The 25,285-nt window shown below is 47.6% G+C and overlaps 1 protein-coding gene across 2 annotated transcripts in view; it reads left to right on the plus strand.

Moving 5' to 3' along the window:
• LRP1 (LDL receptor related protein 1) overlaps window positions 1-25,285 on the plus strand; it is a 1,410,884-nt gene that overhangs the window by 1,356,785 nt on the left and 28,814 nt on the right. For both annotated transcript variants that reach the window (XM_069230782.1, XM_069230783.1), the window contains exon 88: window positions 33-177. In XM_069230782.1, the coding sequence (XP_069086883.1) occupies window positions 33-177 (145 nt within the window). The remainder of the gene's footprint in view (window positions 1-32; window positions 178-25,285) is intronic.

Consider the following 25,285-nt stretch of genomic DNA (forward strand, 5'->3'; position numbering starts at 1 on the left):
ATTAATGCTTCTTTTCTTCCCCCTGGTGGCAGGGCCAAAGGTTTCCAACACCAGCGGATGACAAATGGTGCCATGAACGTTGAGATCGGGAACCCATCTTACAAAATGTACGAGGGAGATCCAGACGATGATGTTGGCGAGTTGCTTGAAGCTGATTTTGCCCTAGATCCAGACAAGGTAAAAACTAATAGGATGGAGGGGGGGTGATAGACTTGCAGGTTTGGGCCCAGATGTAACGCCAGCCATGTCACTTTGAGAACTGCTATGCATGAAACCAGAAATTTCTGACGTGGGAACCCTGGCATCTTTAAAGCTCCGCTGCGGCTCTCACAACCCATTCATACGGTGGCAGCGTTTGTGTGTTCGATTGCTCTAAACTGGTATGCAAGAACTGCACACAGCAGCAGCAAAGTTGGATTTTGCAACAACATGGTCCAGGGCAAATTATGGGCCATCATACAACCCCCAATATGTTCTGACATGGGTCATACACCATCCAAGCACCATGGCTACAGTACAGCATCATGTTCACCATAGGTCCAAGCTAGAGCTATATGTCTGCTATTTATATTTCAGCAAACCCTCTTATGGTATTCGTCTTAGAAATAACTGGAGCTGAACAGTAGACATTGACATGGTCCATGGCATATTGCAGACCATCAACCAACTCACTGGGCGCTATCGTACCTTGGCTTCACTAAACCCAACATTTTAGCATCCATTCATCCTCTTATGTTCTACCGCTGCTGTGTCTGTACATGAAGGGACAGCCTACCCACCAAAGCACAAAAGGTAATAGTACCTATGCACTATGCAAATGCCTGTAACATAACATTTAGTACACACAAACAAAAAATATATATTGTTCCCACTGAATTGTCCTGGTACGCATCAACCCCCATGCAGCAAGCAAACAAGCCTGTCAAGCGCACTACCCATTGACAAGAGAATGTATATGTATATCTGTGTGTGTGTATCTATATATATTCACTGAAAAAAACAAAGGTTACATGGTTGTTATAATTAGGTTCTGGATGTACTCATACAAAACCATAGAAATTCAGCAGTTATAGTGAGAGTTTTTTCAAGTAACTATAACTCACGCCCTAGGGTAGCTATAACTCGCGTCCCTGTCATGCACAGTTTATTGCCCAGTTCATTGGCCTCTAACACACACACACACCTCTTCCCCCAACCCCCCCCCCCCCCCCCCCCCCCCCCCCAACCCCCACCCAACAACCCACCCTCCTTCCCAACACAACCTGGCAGAGTCTTGCCGGTCTGTCAGGCAAGGAAACTGGCTGGATGGTTGCAGGGCCTACTCTTCCTTACATCCTCTTGTCCAAGTTATTTCCTTGGGGAGGCCGATCTACCTCAACAGTGTTAGGACCCCATCTAAAATACACTTCATCTGCCTCTTTAGTTTCCTCGCCCATTCTCTTTCCTTTGGGATGAGAGGTGTCCACCTCTGCTAACCCTATCTTAGCAAGGGCAACCCCCAGCTTACCAAAAAAAGGTCACCCACAACATGAGCAACCCCACCGTGACCAACAGGGTTAGGGGGCTTAGCTTTCTATTTGACCTGGGGTCAGACCATCATGCCAAGGAATGTCCACCCAGCAAAGGCCTCTTGCAGGCTTCCCTGAGTTCAGGGTGCCCCTCTGCTGTTTGGGGGGGGGGAGGGAGGGGTTTGGGGGGTTACTACATCCTGTAGCAAACACCATTCTTTCACTCTCTCTTCTTTTAGATAAGGAGCCACCAGCTCATGCCTGACTGCTCAGGACTTCTTGTGGGTCAGGTTGGGCTTCACCAGTGGCAAAGTTGGAGTTCTTCCTTATTGGAGCAGAATATCCTTGGCTCACTGGAACTTTGGCTAAAAGTTGCCCATCTTTCCTACACTTTCTCCTTTTTCTTTCCTTCTGGGGCCTATGTACACAAACTGCTGGTTCAGCACCTCCTGAGTCCTTGGGAGAGGACTGGCACTGAACCAGTTCGTCTTTTGGGCTCTGAACAACCTTTGTAAGGTCATTTCCAAGGAGACTGTCAAGGGGGGTCTGTACTAACTACCATCCTTCTCGAACTAAGAGACCCAGCTATATCTAGGTGTACTTAAGCCACAGAGCTATCAGTAACCTCCCCTGTGATAGTGTAGGAAGTTGGATCTGTATGTACTATTTCAAAGTAAGAAATAGTGTGCACAGAGTCCAAGGATTTCCCTTAGAGGTAAGATAGTGGCAAAAGCAGATAATTCTAATGCTCTATTTTGTGGTAGAGTGGACGAGCAGTAGGCTTATCAGAGGGTAGTGTTAAGCATTTGTTGTAAACACACGGGCAATACATGAGGAACACACACTCAGACTTACTCCAGGCCAATAGGTTTTTATGTTGAAAAATATATTTTCTTAGTTTATTTAAAGAGCCACAGGTTCAAGATTTACAAGTAATACTTTAAATTTAAGGTACTTCACTTAGATACTTTAGGAACTTTGAATAAAAGCAACATCATGTACAGTCTTTGTAAAAATGGCAATAAGCTATTTTCAAAGTGGACACAGTGCAAAAATCAATAGTTCCTGGGGGAGGTAAGTAAAGGTTGAGTTTGCAGGTAAGTAAAACACTTACAAGTCTCAAAGTTGGGGCCAAGGTAGCCCACCGTTGGGGGTTCAGGGCAACCCCAAAGTTACCACACCAGCAGCTCAGGGCCAGTCAGGTGCAGAGGTCAAAGAGGTGCCCAAAACACATAGGCTTCAATGGAGAACCTGTCTGCCAGCATGTAAGTACCTGCGTCCTCTGGGGGCAGACCAGGGGGGTTTTGTAGGGCACCGGGGGGGGGGCACAAGCAGGCACAGAAAGTACACCCTCAGCGGCACAGGGGCGGCCGGGTGCAGTGTGCAAACAGGCGTCGGGTTTTAGATAGGGAGTAATGCAGGGACCAGGGGGTCACTTCAATGATGCAGGCAGGCACGGGGGGCTCCTCGGGGTAGCCACCACCTGGGCTAGGCAGAGGGTTGCCTGGGGGTCGCTCCTGCACTGGAGTTCGATACCTTCAGGTCCTGGGGGCTGCGGGTGCAGTGTTGGTTCCAGGCGTCGGGTCCCCTGTTACAGGCAGTCGCGGTCAGGGGGAACCTCTGGATTTCCTCTGCAGGCGTCGCTGTGGGGGCTCAGGGGGGTTGTCTCTGGCTACTCACGGGCTCGCAGTCGCCGGGGAGTCCTCCCTGTAGTGTTGGTTTTCCACAGGTCGAGCCTTGGGGCTTCGGGTGCAGAGTAGAAAGTCTCACGCTTACGGCGGGAAACGTGAAGTCTTTAAAGTTGTTTCTTTGTTGCAAGAAAGTTGCAGGTTGTTGAACAGGGCCGCTGTTCACAGGAGTTTCTTGGTCCCTGGGTGCAGGGCAGTCCTCTGAGGCTTCAGAGGTCGCTGAACCCTGTTGCAGTTTTCTTCGAAGTTGGGAGACAGGCCGGTAGGGCTGGGGCCAAAGCAGTTGTCACCTCCGTCTTCACTGCAGGAATATACTTTCCTAGGTTCTGGGGAGCCCCTAAATACTGATGGCTACTGTCCTTGAGGGTGGCTACACCCTCTTTGTGCCTCCTCCCTGTGAGGAGGTGGACACATTCCTAATTCTATTGGGGGAATCCTCCACTCACAAGATGGAGGATTTCTAAAATTAAGGGTCACCTCAGCTCAGGACACCTTAGGGGCTGTCCTGACTGGTGGGTGACTCCTCCTTGCTTTTCTAATTATCTCCTCCAGCCTTGCTGCCAAAAGTGTGGGCAGTGGCCGGAGGGGCGGGCATCTCCACTAGCTGGAATGCCCTGTGGCGCTGTAACAAAAGGGGTGAGCCTTTGAGGCTCACCGCCAGGTGTTACAGTTCCTGCAGGGGGAGGTGAGAAGCACTTCCACCCAGTACAGGCTTTGTTCCTGGCCACAGAGTGACAAAGGCACTCTGTCCATGTGGCCAGCAACATGTCTGGTGTGTGGCAGGCTGGCAGAAACTAGTCAGCCTACACTGGAAGTCGAGTATGTTTTCAGGGGGCATCTCTAAGATGCCCTCTGGGTGTATTTTATAAATAAATTGCACACTGGCGTCTGTGTGCATTTATTGTGCTGAGAAGTGCGATACCAAACTTCCCAGTTTTCAATGTAGCCATTATGGAACTATGGAGTTTGTGTTTGACAAACTCCCAGACCATATACTCTTATGGCTACCCTGCACTTACAATGTCTAAGGTTTTGCTTAGACACTGTAGGGGCATAGTGTTCAAGCACATATGCCCTCACCAGTGGTATAGTGCACCCTGCCTTAGGGCTGTAAGGCCTGCTAGAGGGGTGACTTACCTATGCCACAGGCAGTGTGAGGTTGGCATGGCACTCTGAGGGGGGTGCCATGTCGACTTAGTCATTTTCTCCCCACCAGCACACACCAGCTGTGAGGCACTGTGCATGTGCTGAGTGAAAGGGTCCCCAGGGTGGCATAAGACATGCTGCAGCCTTTAGAGACCTTCCCTGGCATCAGTGCCCTTGGTACCAGGGGTACCAGTTACAAGGGACTTACCTGAGTGCCAGGGTTGTGCCAACTGTGGAGACAAAGGTACAGTTTAGGGAAAGAACACTGGTGCTGGGGCATGGTTAGCAGGGTCCCAGCACACTTTGAAGTCATAACTTAGCATCAGCAAAGGCAAAACGTCCGGGGGTAACCATGCCAAGGAGGCATTTCCTTACACAGCCTTATCTGGGTGCAGTTCTCAATACTCACCCAGGATTGGCTTATCCAAACCCAGCAAGAATTCAGGCTTTTCAAAATCTCCTGCCACTACATGCCACAAACAGATGTCTTATGGGTAAGTAACATTTCCCTTCCACCTCGAGCTGAAGGATTGATTACCATATTGGGATCATCTTGTAAATTGTGTTTTATTGCACATCCTTGTTCTCAACTACGATTTCCAAGAGTTCTGGTTTTATGGGAAGCTGCGTTTTTGATGTCTTTAATAACCAGTCTCATGGAAAACATCAGTGTTGTCCCTAGGGAGGATAGGGTGGTGTTTGGACTTGTGTCTAAACCCTCTCTGGTATTCCTGTCAACCTATAGGCTCATATCCACAAAAATGTTTTAAACATCTCCCTCCATCTCGCCCCCTTTTGCAAGAGTATAGAGATCTACTGATGCATCAATATCACTAATACACAAATTGGTGTCCCTGTGACAAATATCCTCATTGATGACATGATCAACATTTTTCAAAAGCCTGAAAGATTTAATCAGTTTCAATTTTTGTAGAAATAAAATTGTCTATTCTTAGGGTGTTATAATCCATTCTAGTATTCGGACAGAAAGAAAGGCCATTTTCTGAAACAGATTTCTCAAAGTCAGTCAATATATGACCAGAGAGATTGATAATAGCATGTTTTTTTTCTCACCCGATTGTCCGTTCATGGTTGTTTCAATACCTTTGCCAGTTTTATCCCATGTGCTATAGTGTCTTTGAGAGGGGTGTCCTCTGCCTCCCCTAAAACCCAAAGTCCTCTTCCTCCATTTCCTCCTATTTCTGTTGCTCTGTCCCGATTTCTTTTTGTGCCGAACTGTCTCTCTTGATTTATTAGGCAGAATTAATCTAAAGAAGGACGAGTCAGTCACGGCAATTCAGATGAAGGTGCTTCATGTACATCAGAATCTGAGCTTGGGGTTTGAGCTGATTTCTGAAATTAACTGTTCCTTTTGACTCTGCTTAATACTTAGTTAAGGATCATTGCAAATGGAATCAAAATGCGTGTAAATTCAAAGTCCCTTTTGTCTCACAGGAACTTCCTTCTCTTTATTTCCTGATTTCTTACTTAAACCTAGTCAGTCTCATGTCCATTTCCTTAAGCCCGTCTTTGATCAGTCCTTTGTCATGATGTGACAGAGGTACTTCTTTAATTTTAGCAAGTTCCTCACCCACTGCAGTTAATTCCAGCCCAGCATATTTTAGCAGTAATGTCATTACATTTTTACTCCTGCCTGCCATTAGCTCAGACCATTTTTCGAACAGTTTAGGATTTAGATTTTGATATATTGGCTCAATGAAGATCCTCAGGCCCATTGGAGCTCTGTTTGCTTGGATGTCATTTTTAAGGGTAGGACACCTCAATAGTTTCTCCAAAAAAGGAAGCTTTGGTATATAACTGAGATGGGAGGTGCCTTCTGTTTTCTGTTCCTCATCAAGTAAGACTTTTGCTGCCAACTCGTGATGGTTTGTAATTTTTTTCCATGGTATTATTTTGTTCAATTTCACGGACAAAGCCGTAGTTTGGGATCCAGTTATGCAGCCACCTTCAACCCTGCCAGGAGACCCATAGCTCTACCACCAGTGTCATCGGTGCAGACGAACAGGCACTGTATCTGTTCAATGATGCAAAAGTTTCCTCTCAGAGTTAAAACAACCCACACTCCAGGGTATAAAGCCTGTGGGTTTATTAGAAGATTACCTTATAACCATGGGAGAAGTATACCTGTGTGTGTGGATATATATATATATATATATATATATATATATATATATATATATATATATATATATATATATATATATATGTTCGATGGCATGTGTAGCTGCAGATACACATGCTGTGCACTGTTCCTGCCATCTAGTGTTGGGCTCGGAGTGTTACAAGTTGTTTTCTTCGAAGAAGTCTTTTCGAGTCACGGGACCGAGTGACTCCTCCCTTTCGGCTCCATTGCACATGGGCGTCGACTCCATCTTAGATTGTTTTCTTTCCGCCATCGGGTTCGGACGTGTTCCTCTTCACTCCGTATTTCGAATCGGGAAACTTAGAAAATTATCAAAAATTTGCCGGTATTGTTTACATTCGGCACCGGTTTAGTTTTATCACATCGGCACCGACATCAAGACCGCTTCGGCGGCCCTTTGGGGCTTCCGCACCTCATCAAGGCCTGGTCGGCCCGACCACACCCGTCGTCGAATCTAATGGACCGGACCCCCTTCCGTTTCTGTCCTAAGTGTCACGCCAAGTATCCTTATACATACCAGCACCGGGTCTGTAACCTGTGTTTGTTGCCTGAACACAGAGAGGATACTTGTGAAGCTTGCCGAGCGTTTCGATCCAAAAAGACCTTAAGAGATCGAAGTGCAAGACGACTACAGATGGCGTCGAAGCCGAAACAACATCTCGACGTCGAGGAAGAAGAGATGAGGATATCTATTCAAGAATCAGACTTGGATGAATCAGACGGTGATCGACCTTCGACGTCACGGCAAAGAGTGAGTACACCTGCCCCGTCCCACACCCAAGGTCACACCAAAAAACTAAAGGCTATGGGGATGCCACTGCCAGAAGGCCATGGCTCAACCCACAGAAAAGAAAGTGACCACGTAACATTGGCACTGAAAAAGGCCAAAGATTTGCCAAAGACTTCTGACTCTGGTCGAGAACCCGGCACCGAAAAAAGTCAGCATCGAGTAATCGAGTCGAGCAAGCCACGAAAGAGCTTATCGGAACCGAAAAAGACAATTTCGATGGGAATTTCGGTACCGAAAAAAACGGCTTCAGAGCCGAAACGTTCAGCCGATACTGAAGAGCAAGGGCTTTCTCTGCAGCTCAAAGAAAGGCACAGATTTGAGTAGGAACTGGATTTAGAAGAACATGACCAAACACAGCAAAGGTTAGAAATCACCACAGTTGTCACCAGTGGGTGGTACGCCAATGGCAGTCACCCACACATACTGGGATGACTCAAGATGATGCGGATCCCTGGGATCTATACGACCTACCTATATCAGATAACAGCCCAGAGTGTTATCCAACCAACCCTTCACCACCAGAGGACAGTACAGCCTACACGCAGGTACAGGCCAGAGCAGCAACGTTCCATAACGTAACAATGCACTTGGAACCGGTGGAGGATGACTTCCTGTTCAACACTCTGGCATCCACACATGCATCCTACCAGAGTTTACCAATGTTACCGGGCATGCTCAAACATGCACAACAGGTCTTCCAAGAACCTCTAAAAGGGAGGGCCATCACGCCAAGTGTCGAAAAGAAATATAAACCGCCCCCGTCAGACCCAGTGTTTATTACTCAACAGCTCCCTCCGGACTCAGTGGTTGAGGGGGCTGCAAGAAAAAGGGCGAATTCACAATCATCAGGGGATGCCCCACCCCCTGATAAGGAAAGTCAAAAATTCTACGCAGCGGGGAAAAGAGTGGCATTGCAAGCAACCAATCAGTGGCGAATTGCCAACTCACAAGCCCTGCTTGCACGCTACGACAGGGCACACTGGGACGAAATGCAAGACATCATCCAGCATTTGCCCAAAGAACACCAAAAACGTGCCCAACAAGTGGTCGAAGAGGGACAGGCCATATCAAACAACCAAATACGGTCTGCCCTAGACTCTGCTGATACAGCAGAACGGACTGTCAATACAGCTGTAACAATTCGAACGCATGCATGTCTGCGAAGTTCTGGATTTAAACCAGAGATTCAACAGGCGGTATTGAATATGCTGTTTAATCAACATCAGCTATTTGGGCCGGAAGTGGATACCGCAATCGAAAAAATGAAAAAAAGACACGGGCACGGCCAAAGCCATGGGCGCGCTCTACTCCTCACAATACAGAGGGACATTTAGGAAACCACAGTTTAGGGGAGGGTTTAGGCAACAGCCATCAGAACCATCCACCTCCCAAACAAAACCCACCTACCAGCCACACTACCAGTGGGGGGGGTTTCGTGGTTACTATAGAGGACAATTCCCAAGAGGAAGAGGGAAATTCCAGCCCTCCAATCCAAGCCCTAGCAAACAGTGACTTCCATGTCACACTTCCCCAACACATATCACCGGTGGGGGGGAGATTAACCGAATACAACCACAATTGGACACACATTACCACAGACACGTGGGTCCTGTCAATTATCCAACATGGTTATTGCATAGAATTCACAACATTCCCTCCAGACGTTCCCCCCCAAAACCGCACAAAATTTCTCCACAACACTTAGACCTATTACAAATAGAGGTCCAAGCACTGCTACAAAAACAAGCCATAGAACCAGTACCATATCACCAGAAAGGAACAGGTGTTTACTCCCTGTATTTCCTTATCCCGAAAAAAGACAAAACGTTAAGGCCGATCTTAGATTTCAGAACACTGAATCTCTTCATCAAATCATATCATTTCCACATAGTAACAATTCAGGATGTAGTTCCCTTACTAAAACAAGGAGAATACATGACAACACTGGATCTCAAGGATGCGTATTTTCACATACCCATCCATCCATCTCACAGAAAATACCTCAGGTTTGTAATTCAAGGCAAACATTGCCAATTCAAAGTGTTGCCATTCGGAATAACAGCCCCCAGGGTATTTACAAAATGCCTAGCTGTAGTAGAAGCACATATAAGGATACATCACATGCACGTATTCCCATATCTGGACGATTGCCTAGTAAAAGCCAACACTCAGCAACAATGACACGTTCACACGCAATACGTAATAGATACTCTACACAAACTAGGGTTTTCTATCAATTACCAAAAAACTTGTTTACAACCATCCCAAATACAACAATATTTAGGAGCAACACTCAACACACAAAAAGCAACTGCCACTCCAAGCCCACAAAGGGTGCAGTTGTTTCAAAATATAAGATCAAGCATGCAACCAAACCAACAATACACAGTCAGGTTTGTGATGAAACTATTAGGCATGATGTCCTCATGCATAGCTATCGTCCCAAACGCAAGGTTACACATGCGGCCGTTAACAGTGCCTAGCAAAACAATGGACGCAAGCACAGGGTCAACTCCAAGATCTAGTGTTGATAGACCGCCAAACACACTCTTCGCTTCAATGGTGGAACCCTATAAATGTAAACAAAGGGCGGCCTTTTCAAGACCCAGTGCCTCACGCCATTATCACAACAGACGCATCCATGATTGGGTGGGGAGCACACCTCAACAATCACAGCATACAAGGTCAGTGGGACAACCAGCAAAAACAACTCCACATAAATCACCTAGAACTGTTAGCAGTCTTTCTAGCAATAAAAGCCTTTCAACCCCTTCTAGCCCACAAGCACATTCTTGTCAAAACAGACAATATGACAACAATGTATTATCTAAACAAACAGAGGGGGGGCACTCGTCACAGCTATGTCACTTAGCACAAAAAAGTTGGCATTGGGCAATTCACAACAACATCCGCCTAACAGCACAATATATACCAGGCATTCACAATCAGTTAGCCGACAATCTCAGTCGAGATCACCAACAAACTCACCAATGGGAAATACATCCCCAGATCCTACATCATCACTTCCAATGCTGGGGGACACCAAACATAGATCTGTTTGCAACAAAAGAAAACGCAAAATGCCAAAACTTCGCGTACAGATACCCACACCCTCAGTCCAAGGGCAATGCTCTTTGGATCAGCTGGTCAGGGATATTTGCTTACGCTTTTCCCCTTCTCCCACTCATTCCTTATCTGTCAACAAATTGAGTCAAAACAAACTCAAACTAATACTTACAGCACCAACGTGGGCACGCCAACCCTGGTATACCACACTGTTGGACCTATCTGTGGTGCCCCACATCAAACTACCAAACAGACCAGATCTGTTAACTCAACACAACCAACAGATCAGACACCTGAATCCAGCATCGCTCAACCTAGCAATCTGGCTCCTGAAGTCTTAAATTTGGATATCTAAACCTTTCCAAAGAGTGTATGGAGGTCATTAATCAAGCAAGAAAACCCACAACAAGACATTGTTACGCTAACAAATGGAAAAGGTTTGTCTGCTACTGCCAGGCTAATCAAATTATGCCATTAAACGCCTCCACACAAAACATTGTAAGTTATTTACTACACTTACAAAAGTCCAATCTAGCCTTCTCTTCCATTAAAATCCATCTCATTGCAATATCTGCTTATCTACAGATTAAACATTCAAAATCACTTTTTAGAATCCCAGTTATTAAAGCCTTTATGGAAGGACTAAAAAGAATCATACCCCTAAGGACACCACCAGTACCTTCGTGGAATCTTAATATTGTATTAACACGACTGATGGGCCCACCATTTGAACCCATGCATTCTTGTCAAATACAATTTTTAACTTGGAAAGTAGCTTTTCTAATAGCCCTCACTTCACTTCGAAGAGTTAGCGAAATACAGGCGTTTACTATTCAAGAACCCTTTTATACAAATACATAAACGTAAAGTGGTTCTCCGTACAAATCCACAATTCTTACCAAAAGTCATATCACCGTTTAATCTAAACCAAACAGTGGAACTCCCAGTCTTCTTTCCACAGCCAGACTCAGTAGCAGAAAGGGCGTTGCATACATTAGACATAAAAAGAGCACTAATGTATTACATTGACAGAACAAAACAATTTCGTAAAACTAAACAATTGTTTGTAGCTTTCCAAAAACAACATGCAGGTAACTCTATATCCAAACAAGGCATTGCTAGATGGATAGTCAAATGCATTCAGACTTGCTACCTTAAAGCTAAAAGAGAATTACCCATTACTCCAAGGGCACACTCTACTGGAAAAAAAGGCGCAACAATGGCCTTTCTTGGTAATATACCAATGACTGAGATTTGTAAAGCAGCCACCTGGTCTACGCCCCATACATTTACTAAACATTACTGTGTAGATGTGTTGGCAACACAACAAGCCACAGTGGGACAGGCTGTACTAAGAACATTATTTCAGACAACTTCAACTCCTACAGGCTAACCACCGCTTTTGGGGAGATCACTGCTTTGTAGTCTATGCCCAGCATGTGTATCTGCAGCTACACATGCCATTGAACGGAAAATGTCACTTACCCAGTGTACATCTGTTCGTGGCATGTTGCGCTGCAGATTCACATGCGCCCTCCCACCTCCCCGGGAGCCTGTAGCCGTTTTAGTTGAATGAAAATTGTAAATATGTAAATAATTTTTACTTTACTACACACTATGTACATACACATCTACTCCATGGCATGGGCACCTCTAGTATCCTTACTGCACAACTCCTACCTCACCCTCTGCGGGGAAAACAATCTAAGATGGAGTCGACGCCCATGCACAATGGAGCCGAAAGGGAGGAGTCACTCGGTCCCGTGACTCAAAGACTTCTTCGAAGAAAAACAACTTGTAACACTCCAAGCCCAACACTAGATGGCAGGAACAGTGCACAGCATGTGAATCTGCAGCGCAACATGCCACGGACAGATGTACACTGGGTAAGTGACATTTGTCATATATATATATATATATATATGTTCGATGGCATGTGTAGCTGCAGATACACATGCTGTGCACATCCCGCCATCTGGTGTTGGGCTCGGAGTGTTACAAGTTGTTTTTCTTCTAAGAAGTCTTTTCGAGTCACGAGACCGAGGGACTCCTCCCATTTCGACTCCATTGCGCATGGGCGTCGACTCCATCTTAGATTGGGTTTTTTCCGCCATCGGGTTCGGACGTGTTCCTTTTCGCTCCTTGTTTCGGGTCGGAAAGTTAGTTAGAATCTCGGAAAAATCGTCGGTATTGTTTGCGTTCGGTATCGGGTTAGTTACAACAGATCGACACCGAATTAAGTAGAGCTCCGGTGGCCCTTCGGGGTTTTTCTTCCATCCCCGTCGGGCCTGGTCGGCCCGGCCACGTGTCTCTTCAAGGCTGATGGAACGGACCCCATTCTGCTTCTGTCCAGAATGCCATAACAAGTATCCATATACAGATCAACATCTGGTCTGTAACTTGTGTTTGTCACCAGAACACAAGGAGGATACTTGTGAGGCCTGTCGAGCGTTTCGATCCAGGAAGACACGCAGGGACCGAAGAGCAAGAAGACTGCAAATGGCGTCGGTGCCGACAGGACAAGAGCGTTTCGAGGAGGAGGAAGAAACATTCTCCACCCAGGAGTCGGACTCTGAGGAGATCGATCCCGAGGAAACGCCGAAAACCGTGAGTAAGACGTCGAAAACAAGAACTCACGAGAAAAGTGCTAAAGCGCAGGGGACGCCACCGCCAACAGGCCATGGCTTAACCCGAAAAGTAGGTGACCGTTCATCGGCACCGAAAAAGGGCGAGCTGGTGTCGAAGTCATCCGACGCCGGTCGAGATACCGGCACACAGCAATCTCGGGCCCGAGATAGTGGCTCAGAGAAGATTCGGCACCGAGACAGCGGCACCGAAACGGGTCAGCACCGAGAGAGCACGACGCCGAAAGTAAAAAAGGTTTCGTCGGAGCCGAAAAAAGCAGCCGAAAAGGTTTTGGTACCGAAATATCCGGCCTCGGAACCGAAAACAAGTTCCTACACTGAGGAACAAGGACTGTCCACACAAATGAAGACACATAGATTTGGACAGGAATTACAGGCAATAGAGCCAGATCACACACAAAGACGGCTCTTTATTCAAAAAGATACAGGGAAGATCAGCACTCTTCCTCCAGTCAAAATGAAATGCAAGCTTGCCTTCCAAGACAAAGACAAACAGCCACACGCAAAGGTGGCTAAACAAGTAACACCACCACCATCCCCACATCACTCTCCGCAACCATCACCGGTAGCCACTCCACCAATGATGCAATCCCCAACTCATACAGGAATGAGTCAAGATGACCCTGACGCATGGGACCTTTATGACGCACCAGTGTCAGATAATATTCCAGAATGCTATCCAGCTAAACCATCGCCACCAGAGGATAGTACAGGCTACACACAGGTGGTGTCAAGAGCAGCTGCATTTCATAATGTCAGCCTTCATTCAGAGCCCATTGAAGACGACTTTCTTTTTAATACACTGTCGTCCACACACAGCCAATATCAGAGTCTTCCTATGCTACCCGCAATGCTAAAACACTCCAAACAAGTGTTTGAGGAGCCTGTTAAAGGGAGAGCCATTACTCCAAGAGTAGATAAAAAATATAAACCGCCACGAACAGACCCAGTGTACATTACACAACAGCTAACACCAGACTCTGTTGTAGTGGGAGCAGCGCGCAAAAGAGCCAACTCTCATACTTCAGGAGATGCACCACCTCCAGATAAAGAAAGTCGAAAATTCGATGCTGCAGGCAAAAGGGTGGCGGCACAGGCAGCAAACCAGTGGCGTATTGCAAATTCGCAAGCTTTGCTAGCCAGATATGATAGGGCCCATTGGGATGAGATGCAACACCTTATTGAACATTTACCCAAGGAGTTCCAAAAAAGAGCGCAGCAAGTAGTAGAAGAAGGACAGGGTATCTCAAATAATCAGATACGGTCAGCAATGGATGCTGCAGACACAGCTGCTAGAACTGTCAACACAGCTGTAACAATAAGGAGACATGCATGGCTGCGTACATCAGGATTTAAACCAGAGATACAGCAAGCTGTGCTGAATATGCCATTCAACGGACAGCAGTTGTTTGGGCCGGAGGTGGACACTGTGATCGAAAAACTTAAAAAAGATACTGACACGGCCAAAGCCATGGGCGCACTCTAATCCCCACAGAGCAGAGGCACATTTCGAAAGACACAATTTCGAGGGGGGTTTCAAGGGCAAACCACAGAAGCCACAACCTCACAAACAAAGCCCACTTACCAGAGCCATTATCAGCGGGGAGGTTTTCGGGGACAATATAGAGGGGGACAATTTCAAAGGAACAGAGGAAAGTTCCAAAGTCCCAAAACTCCTCCAAACAAGCAGTGACTTCAAGGTCACAAATCCCCAACACATAACACCTGTGGGGGGGAGACTAACCAAGTTTTACAAACATTGGGAGGAAATAACAACAGACACTTGGGTCTTAGCAATTATCCAGCATGGTTATTGCATAGAATTTACCAAATTCCCTCCAAACATCCCACCGAAAACACACAATATGTCAAAACAACATATAGATCTTCTAGGACTAGAAGTGCAGGCATTGCTACAAAAAGAAGCAATAGAGTTAGTACCAAAACAACAAAAAAACACAGGAGTTTACTCCCTGTACTTTCTAATACCCAAAAAAGACAAGAATCTGAGACCTATACTAGATCTCAGAACATTAAATACCTACATCAAATCAGATCACTTTCACATGGTTACATTACAAGACGTAATCCCACTGCTCAAACAACAAGACTACATGACAACACTAGACCTAAAGGATGCATATTTCCATATACCAATACATCCTTCACACAGAAAGTACCTAAGGTTTGTATTCCAAGGGATACATTACCAATTCAAAGTGTTGCCATTCGGAATAACAACTGCACCAAGAGTTTTTACAAAATGCCTAGCAGTAGTAGCTGCACATATCAGAAGGCAGCAAATACATGTGTTCCCGTACCTAGACGATTGGTTAATCAAAACCAACACGCTAAGACGGTGTTCACAACATACAAAATATGTCATAGAAATCCTCCACAAACTAGGTTTCTCAATCAATTACACAAAGTCACACCTTCTGCCGTGTCAAACACAGCAATACTTAGGAGCAACAATCAACACAGCAAAAGGGATTGCCACTCCAAGTCCACAAAGAGTTCACACATTTCACAATGTGATACAGACCATGTATCCAAATCAAAAGATACAAGTCAAACTGGTGATGAAACTACTAGGCATGATGTCTTCATGCATAGCCATTGTCCCAAACGCAAGGTTGCACATGCGGCCCTTACAACAGTGCCTAGCATCACAATGGTCACAAGCACAGGGTCAGTGTAAGGAAATGCCTCCTTGGCATGGTTGCCCCCTGACTTTTTGCCTTTGCTGATGCTATGTTTACAATTGAAGTGTGCTGAGGCCTGCTAACCAGGCCCCAGCACCAGTGTTCTTTCCCTAACCTGTACTTTTGTATCCACAATTGGCAGACCCTGGCATCCAGATAAGTCCCTTGTAACTGGTACTTCTAGTACCAAGGGCCCTGATGCCAAGGAAGGTCTCTAAGGGCTGCAGCATGTTTTATGCCACCCTGGAGACCTCTCACTCAGCACAGACACACTGCTTGCCAGCTTGTGTGTGCTAGTGAGAACAAAACCAGTAAGTCGACATGGCACTCCCCTCAGGGTGCCATGCCAGCCTCTCACTGCCTATGCAAGTATAGGTCAGTCACCCCTCTAGCAGGCCTTACAGCCCTAAGGCAGGGTGCACTATACCATAGGTGAGGGTACCAGTGCATGAGCATGGTACCCCTACCGTGTCTAAACAAAACCTTAGACATTGTAAGTGCAGGGTAGCCATAAGAGTATATGGTCTGGGAGTCTGTCAAACACGAACTCCACAGCACCATAATGGCTACACTGAAAACTGGGAAGTTTGGTATCAAACTTCTCAGCACAATAAATGCACACTGATGCCAGTGTACATTTTATTGCAAAATACACCCCAGAGGGCACCTTAGAGGTGCCCCCTGAAACTTAACCGACTGTCTGTGTAGGCTGACTAGTTCCAGCAGCCTGCCACACTAGAGACATGTTGCTGGCCCCATGGGGAGAGTGCCTTTGTCACTCTGAGGCCAGTAACAAAGCCTGCACTGGGTGGAGATGCTAACACCTCCCCCAGGCAGGAGCTGTAACACCTGGCGGTGAGCCTCAAAGGCTCACCCCTTTGTCACAGCCCAGCAGGGCACTCCAGCTTAGTGGAGTTGCCCGCCCCCTCCGGCCACGGCCCCCACTTTTGGCGGCAAGGCTGGAGGGAACAAAGAAAGCAACAAGGAGGAGTCACTGGCCAGTCAGGACAGCCCCTAAGGTGTCCTGAGCTGAGGTGACTAACTTTTAGAAATCCTCCATCTTGCAGATGGAGGATTCCCCCAATAGGGTTAGGATTGTGACCCCCTCCCCTTGGGAGGAGGCACAAAGAGGGTGTACCCACCCTCAGGGCTAGTAGCCATTGGCTACTAACCCCCCAGACCTAAACACGCCCTTAAATTTAGTATTTAAGGGCTACCCTGAACCCTAGAAAATTAGATTCCTGCAACAACAAGAAGAAGGACTGCCCAGCTGAAAACCCCTGCAGAGGAAGACCAGAAGACAACAACTGCCTTGGCTCCAGAAACTCACCGGCCTGTCTCCTGCCTTCCAAAGAACTCTGCTCCAGCGACGCCTTCCAAAGGGACCAGCGAGCTCTGAATCCTCTGAGGACTGCCCTGCTTCGACGACGACAAGAAACTCCCGAGGACAGCGGACCTGCTCCAAAAAGACTGCAACTTTGTTTCCAGAAGCAGCTTTAAAGAACCCTGCAACTCCCCGCAAGAAGCGTGAGACTTGCAACACTGCACCCGGCGACCCCGACTCGGCTGGTGGAGAACCAACACCTCAGGGAGGACCCCCGGACTACTCTACGACTGTGAGTACCAAAACCTGTCCCCCCTGAGCCCCCACAGCACCGCCTGCAGAGGGAATCCCGAGGCTTCCCCTGACCGCGACTCTCTGAAACCTAAGTCCCGACGCCTGGAAAAGACCCTGCACCCGCAGCCCCCAGGACCTGAAGGACCGGACTTTCACTGGAGAAGTGACCCCCAGGAGTCCCTCTCCCTTGCCCAAGTGGAGGTTTCCCCGAGGAAGCCCCCCCTTGCCTGCCTGCAGCGCTAAAGAGATCCCTTGATCTCTCATAGACTAACATTGAAAACCCGACGCTTGTTTCTACACTGCACCCGGCCGCCCCCGCGCTGCTGAGGGTGAAATTTCTGTGTGGGCTTGTGTCCCCCCCGGTGCCCTACAAAACCCCCCTGGTCTGCCCTCCGAAGACGCGGGTACTTACCTGCAAGCAGACCGGAACCGGGGCACCCCCTTCTCTCCATTCTAGCCTATGCGTTTTGGGCACCACTTTGAACTCTGCACCTGACCGGCCCTGAGCTGCTGGTGTGGTGACCTTGGGGCTGCTCTGAACCCCCAACGGTGGGCTACCTTGGACCAAGAACTGAACCCTGTAAGTGTCTTACTTACCTGGTAAAACTAACCAAAACTTACCTCCCCCAGGAACTGTGAAAATTGCACTGTGTCCACTTTTTAAATAGCTATTTGTGAATAACTTGAAAAGTATACATGCAATTGAAATGATTCAAAGTTCCTAATGTACTTACCTGCAATACCTTTCAAACAAGATATTACATGTTAAATTTGAACCTGTGGTTCTTAAAATAAACTAAGAAAAGATATTTTTCTATAACAAAACCTATTGGCTGGATTTGTCTCTGAGTGTGTGTACCTCATTTATTGTCTATGTGTATGTACAACAAATGCTTAACACTACTCCTTGGATAAGCCTACTGCTCGACCACACTACCACAAAATAGAGCATTAGTATTATCTCTTTTTACCACTATTTTACCTCTAAGGGGAACCCTTGGACTCTGTGCAGGCTATTCCTTACTTTGAAATAGCACATACAGAGCCAACTTCCTACATTGGTGGATCAGCGGTGGGATACAAGACTTTGCATTTGCTGGACTACTCAGCCAATACCTGATCACACGACAAATTCCAAAATTGTCATTAGAAATTGATTTTTGCAATTTGAAAAGTTTTCTAAATTCTTAAAAGACCTGCTAGGGCCTTGTGTTAGATCCTGTTTAGCATTTCTTTTAGAGTTTAAAAGTTTGTAAAAGTTTGAATTAGATTCTAGAACCAGTTTTAGATGCTTAAAAAGTATCCCAACCTTTAGAAGCAAAATGTCTAGCACAGATGTGGCTGTGGTGGAACTCGACACCACACCTTACCTCCATCTACAGATGAGAGAGCTAAGGTCACTCTGTAAACTAAAGAAAATAGCAATGGGCCCCAAACCTACCAAAGTACAGCTCCAGGAGCTTTTGGCAGAGTTTGAAAAGGCCAACCCCTCTGAGGGTGGCAACTCAGAGGATGAAGATAGTGATTTGGAGGGAAATTCCCCCCCTCCAGTCCTACTTAGGGAGAGCAGGGCTACTCAAGCCCTGACTCCACAAATAATAGTCAGAGATGCTGGTTCCCTCACAGGAGGGACCAACAACTCTGAAATCACTGAGGATAACCCCAGTGAAGAGGACATCCAGTTAGCCAGGATGGCCAAAAGATTGGCTTTGGAAAGACAGATCCTAGCCATAGAGAGGGAAAGACAAGAGATGGGCCTAGGACCCATCAATGGTGGCAGCAACATAAATAGGGTCAGAGATTCTCCTGACATGTTGAAAATCCCTAAAGGGATTGTAACTAAATATGAAGATGGTGATGACATCACCAAATGGTTCACAGCTTTTGAGAGGGCTTGTGTAACCAGAAAAGTGAACAGATCTCACTGGGGTGCTCTCCTTTGGGAAATGTTCACAGGAAAGTGTAGGGATAGACTCCTCACACTCTCTGGAAAAGATGCAGAATCTTATGACCTCATGAAGGGTACCCTGATTGAGGGCTTTGGATTCTCCACTGAGGAGTATAGGATTAGATTCAGGGGGGCTCAAAAATCCTCGAGCCAGACCTGGGTTGACTTTGTAGACTACTCAGTAAAAACACTAGATGGTTGGATTCAAGGCAGTGGTGTAAGTAATTATGATGGGCTGTACAATTTATTTGTGAAAGAACACCTGTTAAGTAATTGTTTCAATGATAAACTGCATCAGCATCTGGTAGACCTAGGACCAATTTCTCCCCAAGAATTGGGAAAGAAGGCGGACCATTGGGTCAAGACTAGGGTGTCCAAAACTTCCACAGGGGGTGACCAAAAGAAAGGGGTCACAAAACCTCCCCAGGGGAAAGGTGGTGAGACAGCCAAAAATAAAAATAGTAAAGAGTCTTCTACAGGCCCCCAAAAACCTGCACAGGAGGGTGGGCCCAGAGCCTCTTCACAAAACAATCCTGGGTACAAGGGTAAAAACTTTGATCCCAAAAAGGCCTGGTGTCGAAACTGTAGTCAGTCTGGACACCAAACTGGAGACAAGGCCTGTCCCAAGAAAAGTTCCACTCCAAACTCCAATCCAGGTAACACTGGAATGGCTAGTCTCCAAGTGGGATCAACAGTGTGCCCAGAGCAAATCAGGGTCCACACTGAAGCTACTCTAGTCTCTGAGGGTGGGGTGGATTTAGCCACACTAGCTGCCTGGCCGCCTAACATGCAAAAATACAGGCAGCAGCTCTTTATTAATGGGACAAGTGTAGAGGGCCTGAGGGATACAGGTGCCAGTGTCACCATGGTGACAGAGAAACTGGTTTCCCCTGGCCAATACCTGACTGGAAAAACTTATACAGTCACCAATGCTGACAATCAAACTAAAGCACATCCCATGGCAATGGTAACTTTAGAATGGGGAGGGGTCAATGGCCTGAAACAGGTGGTGGTCTCCTCAAACATCCCAGTAGACTGTCTGCTTGGAAATGACCTGGAGTCCTCAGCATGGGCTGAGGTAGAACTAAAAACCCATGCAGCCATGCTGGGTATGCCTGAACTGGTGTGTGTAAAAACAAGAGCACAATGCAAGGCACAGGGTGAAAAAGTAGAGCTGGAGTCTGGAAAAATGGCCCAGCCTACCAAGAGAAAAGGAAAGTCAGTTGGGAAACCAACTGCAACACAGTCAGAAAAAGGGAACCTCTCTTCTCAGGAAGAAGTTCTGCCCTCTGAGGGAACTGAGCCTTTGGAGCTCGAACCTTATCAGGTTGAGCTCTTAGGCCCAGGGACCCTCAAGGGAGGAGCTGTGTAAGGGACAAGAAACCTGTCCCTCTCTTGAAGGCCTTAGGCAGCAAGCTGCTGAAGAGTCCAAGGGCAAGAAAAATGGAACACATAGGGTCTATTGGGAAGATGGACTCCTGTACACTGAGGCCAGAGACCCCAAACCTGGTGCCACTAGGAGAGTGGTAGTGCCTCAGTCGTTCAGAGAGTTTATTCTGACCTTAGCCCATGATATTCCCCTTGCTGGGCATTTGGGAAAAAACCAAGACGTGGGAGAGGTTAGTCAACCACTTCTACTGGCCCAATATGTCCCAGAAGGTTAAGGAGTTTTGCCTCTCCTGCCCCACCTGTCAATCCAGTGGTAAGACAGGTGGGCACCCAAAGGCCCCCCTCATTCCACTTCCAGTGGTGGGGGTCCCCTTTGAAAGAGTGGGTGTGGACATAGTTGGTCCACTGGAACCTCCCACAGCCTCAGGAAATATGTACATCCTGGTAGTAGTGGATCATGCTACTAGGTATCCTGAAGCTATTCCCCTTAGGTCGACTACTGCCCCTGCAGTAGCCAAGGCCCTCATTGGTATCTTTACCAGAGTGGGTTTCCCTAAGGAGGTGGTGTCTGACAGAGGTACCAACTTCATGTCAGCATACCTAAAACACATGTGGAATGAGTGTGGAGTGACTTACAAATTCACTACACCATACCATCCACAAACTAATGGCTTAGTTGAGAGATTCAACAAGACATTAAAAGGCATGATCATGGGGCTCCCAGAAAAACTCAAAAGGAGATGGGATGTCCTCTTGCCATGTCTGCTTTTTGCTTACAGAGAGGTGCCACAGAAGGGAGTAGGATTCTCACCCTTTGAACTTCTGTTTGGTCACCCTTTAAGGGGACCACTTGCTCTTGTTAAAGAAGGCTGGGAGAGACCTCTTCATGAGCCTAAACAAGACATAGTGGACTATGTACTTGGCCTTCGCTCTAGAATGGCAGAGTACATGGAAAAGGCAACCAAAAACCTTGAGGCCAGCCAACAGCTCCAGAAGTTTTGGTATGACCAAAAGGCTGCACTGGTTGAGTTCCAACCAGGGCAGAAAGTCTGGGTTCTGGAGCCTGTGGCTCCCAGGGCACTCCAGGACAAATGGAGTGGCCCTTACCCAGTGCTAGAAAGGAAGAGTCAGGTCACCTACCTGGTGGACCTGGGCACAAGCAGGAGCCCCAAGAGGGTGATCCATGTGAACCGCCTTAAGCTCTTCCATGACAGGGCTGATGTAAATCTGTTGATGGTAACAGATGAGGATCAGGAGGCAGAGAGTGAACCTCTCCCTGATCTTCTGTCATCAGACCCAAAAGATGGCTCAGTAGATGGAGTGATCTACTCAGACACCCTCTCTGGCCAACAGCAAGCTGATTGTAGGAGAGTCCTACAACAGTTTCCTGAACTCTTCTCCCTAACCCCTGGTCAGACACACCTGTGTACCCATGATGTGGACACAGGAGACAGCATGCCTGTCAAAAACAAAATCTTTAGACAGTCTGACCATGTTAAGGAAAGCATTAAGGTGGAAGTCCACAAGATGCTGGAATTGGGAGTAATTGAGCGCTCTGACAGCCCCTGGGCTAGCCCAGTGGTCTTAGTCCCCAAACCTCACACCAAAGATGGAAAGAAAGAGATGAGGTTTTGTGTGGACTACAGAGGGCTCAATTCTGTCACCAAGACAGACGCTCATCCAATTCCTAGAGCTGATGAGCTCATAGATAAATTAGGTGCTGCCAAATTCTTAAGTACCTTTGACTTGACAGCAGGGTACTGGCAAATAAAGATGGCACCTGGAGCAAAAGAGAAAACAGCATTCTCCACCCCTGATGGGCATTATCAGTTTACTGTTATGCCCTTTGGTTTAAAGAATGCCCCTGCCACCTTCCAAAGGTTGGTGAATCAAGTCCTTGCTGGCTTGGAGTCCTTTAGCACAGCTTATCTTGATGATATTGCTGTCTTTAGCTCCACCTGGCAGGATCACCTGGTCCACCTGAAGAAGGTTTTGAAGGCTCTGCAATCTGCAGGCATCTCTATCAAGGCATCCAAATGCCAGATAGGGCAGGGAACTGTGGTTTACTTGGGCCACCTTGTAGGTGGAGGCCAAGTTCAGCCACTCCAACCCAAGATCCAGACTATTCTGGACTGGGTAGCTCCAAAAACCCAGACTCAAGTCAGGGCATTCCTTGGCTTGACTGGGTATTACAGGAGGTTTGTGAAGGGATATGGATCCATTGTGACAGCCCTCACTGAACTCACCTCCAAGAAAATGCCCAAGAAAGTGAACTGGACTGTGGAATGCCAACAGGCCTTTGACACCCTGAAACAAGCAATGTGCTCAGCACCAGTTCTAAAAGCTCCAGATTATTCTAAGCAGTTCATTGTGCAGGCAGATGCCTCTGAACATGGGATAGGGGCAGTTTTGTCCCAAACAAATGATGATGGCCTTGACCAGCCTGTTGCTTTCATTAGCAGGAGGTTACTCCCCAGGGAGCAGCGTTGGAGTGCCATTGAGAGGGAGGCCTTTGCTGTGGTTTGGTCCCTGAAGAAGCTGAGACCATACCTCTTTGGGACTCACTTCCTAGTTCAAACTGACCACAGACCTCTCAAATGGCTGATGCAAATGAAAGGTGAAAATCCTAAACTGTTGAGGTGGTCCATCTCCCTACAGGGAATGGACTTTATAGTGGAACACAGACCTGGGACTGCCCATGCCAATGCAGATGGCCTTTCCAGGTTCTTCCACTTAGAAAATGAAGACTCTCTTGGGAAAGGTTAGTCTCATCCTCTTTCGTTTGGGGGGGGGTTGTGTAAGGAAATGCCTCCTTGGCATGGTTGCCCCCTGACTTTTTGCCTTTGCTGATGCTATGTTTACAATTGAAAGTGTGCTGAGGCCTGCTAACCAGGCCCCAGCACCAGTGTTCTTTCCCTAACCTGTACTTTTGTATCCACAATTGGCAGACCCTGGCATCCAGATAAGTCCCTTGTAACTGGTACTTCTAGTACCAAGGGCCCTGATGCCAAGGAAGGTCTCTAAGGGCTGCAGCATGTCTTATGCCACCCTGGAGACCTCTCACTCAGCACAGACACACTGCTTGCCAGCTTGTGTGTGCTAGTGAGAATAAAACGAGTAAGTCGACATGGCACTCCCCTCAGGGTGCCATGCCAGCCTCTCACTGCCTATGCAAGTATAGGTCAGTCACCCCTGTAGCAGACCTTACAGCCCTAAGGCAGGGTGCACTATACCATAGGTGAGGGTACCAGTGCATGAGCATGGTACCCCTACAGTGTCTAAACAAAACCTTAGACATTGTAAGTGCAGGGTAGCCATAAGAGTATATGGTCTGGGAGTCTGTCAAACACGAACTCCACAGCACCATAATGGCTACACTGAAAACTGGGAAGTTTGTTATCAAACTTCTCAGCACAATAAATGCACACTGATGCCAGTGTACATTTTATTGCAAAATACACCACAGAGGGCACCTTAGAGGTGCCCCCTGAAACTTAACCGACTGTCTGTGTAGGCTGACTAGTTCCAGCAGCCTGCCACACTAGAGACATGTTGCTGGCCCCATGGGGAGAGTGCCTTTGTCACTCTGAGGCCAGTAACAAAGCCTGCACTGGGTGGAGATGCTAACACCTCCCCCAGGCAGGAGCTGTAACACCTGGCGGTGAGCCTCAAAGGCTCACCCCTTTGTCACAGCCCAGCAGGGCACTCCAGCTTAGTGGAGTTGCCCGCCCCCTCCGGCCACGGCCCCCACTTTTGGCGGCAAGGCTGGAGGGAACAAAGAAAGCAACAAGGAGGAGTCACTGGCCAGTCAGGACAGCCCCTAAGGTGTCCTGAGCTGAGGTGACTCTAACTTTTAGAAATCCTCCATCTTGCAGATGGAGGATTCCCCCAATAGGGTTAGGATTGTGACCCCCTCCCCTTGGGAGGAGGCACAAAGAGGGTGTACCCACCCTCAGGGCTAGTAGCCATTGGCTACTAACCCCCCAGACCTAAACACGCCCTTAAATTTAGTATTTAAGGGCTACCCTGAACCCTAGAAAATTAGATTCCTGCAACAACAAGAAGAAGGACTGCCCAGCTGAAAACCCCTGCAGAGGAAGACCAGAAGACAACAACTGCCTTGGCTCCAGAAACTCACCGGCCTGTCTCCTGCCTTCCAAAGAACTCTGCTCCAGCGACGCCTTCCAAAGGGACCAGCGACCTCTGAATCCTCTGAGGACTGCCCTGCTTCGACGACGACAAGAAACTCCCGAGGACAGCGGACCTGCTCCAAAAAGACTGCAACTTTGTTTCCAGAAGCAGCTTTAAAGAACCCTGCAACTCCCCGCAAGAAGCGTGAGACTTGCAACACTGCACCCGGCGACCCCGACTCGGCTGGTGGAGAACCAACACCTCAGGGAGGACCCCCGGACTACTCTACGACTGTGAGTACCAAAACCTGTCCCCCCTGAGCCCCCACAGCGCCGCCTGCAGAGGGAATCCCGAGGCTTCCCCTGACCGCGACTCTCTGAAACCTAAGTCCCGACGCCTGGAAAAGACCCTGCACCCGCAGCCCCCAGGACCTGAAGGACCGGACTTTCACTGGAGAAGTGACCCCCAGGAGCCCCTCTCCCTTGCC

The sequence above is a fragment of the Pleurodeles waltl genome, chromosome 4_2, assembly GCF_031143425.1.
Source record: "Pleurodeles waltl isolate 20211129_DDA chromosome 4_2, aPleWal1.hap1.20221129, whole genome shotgun sequence".
NCBI classification, from domain to species: domain Eukaryota; kingdom Metazoa; phylum Chordata; class Amphibia; order Caudata; family Salamandridae; genus Pleurodeles; species Pleurodeles waltl.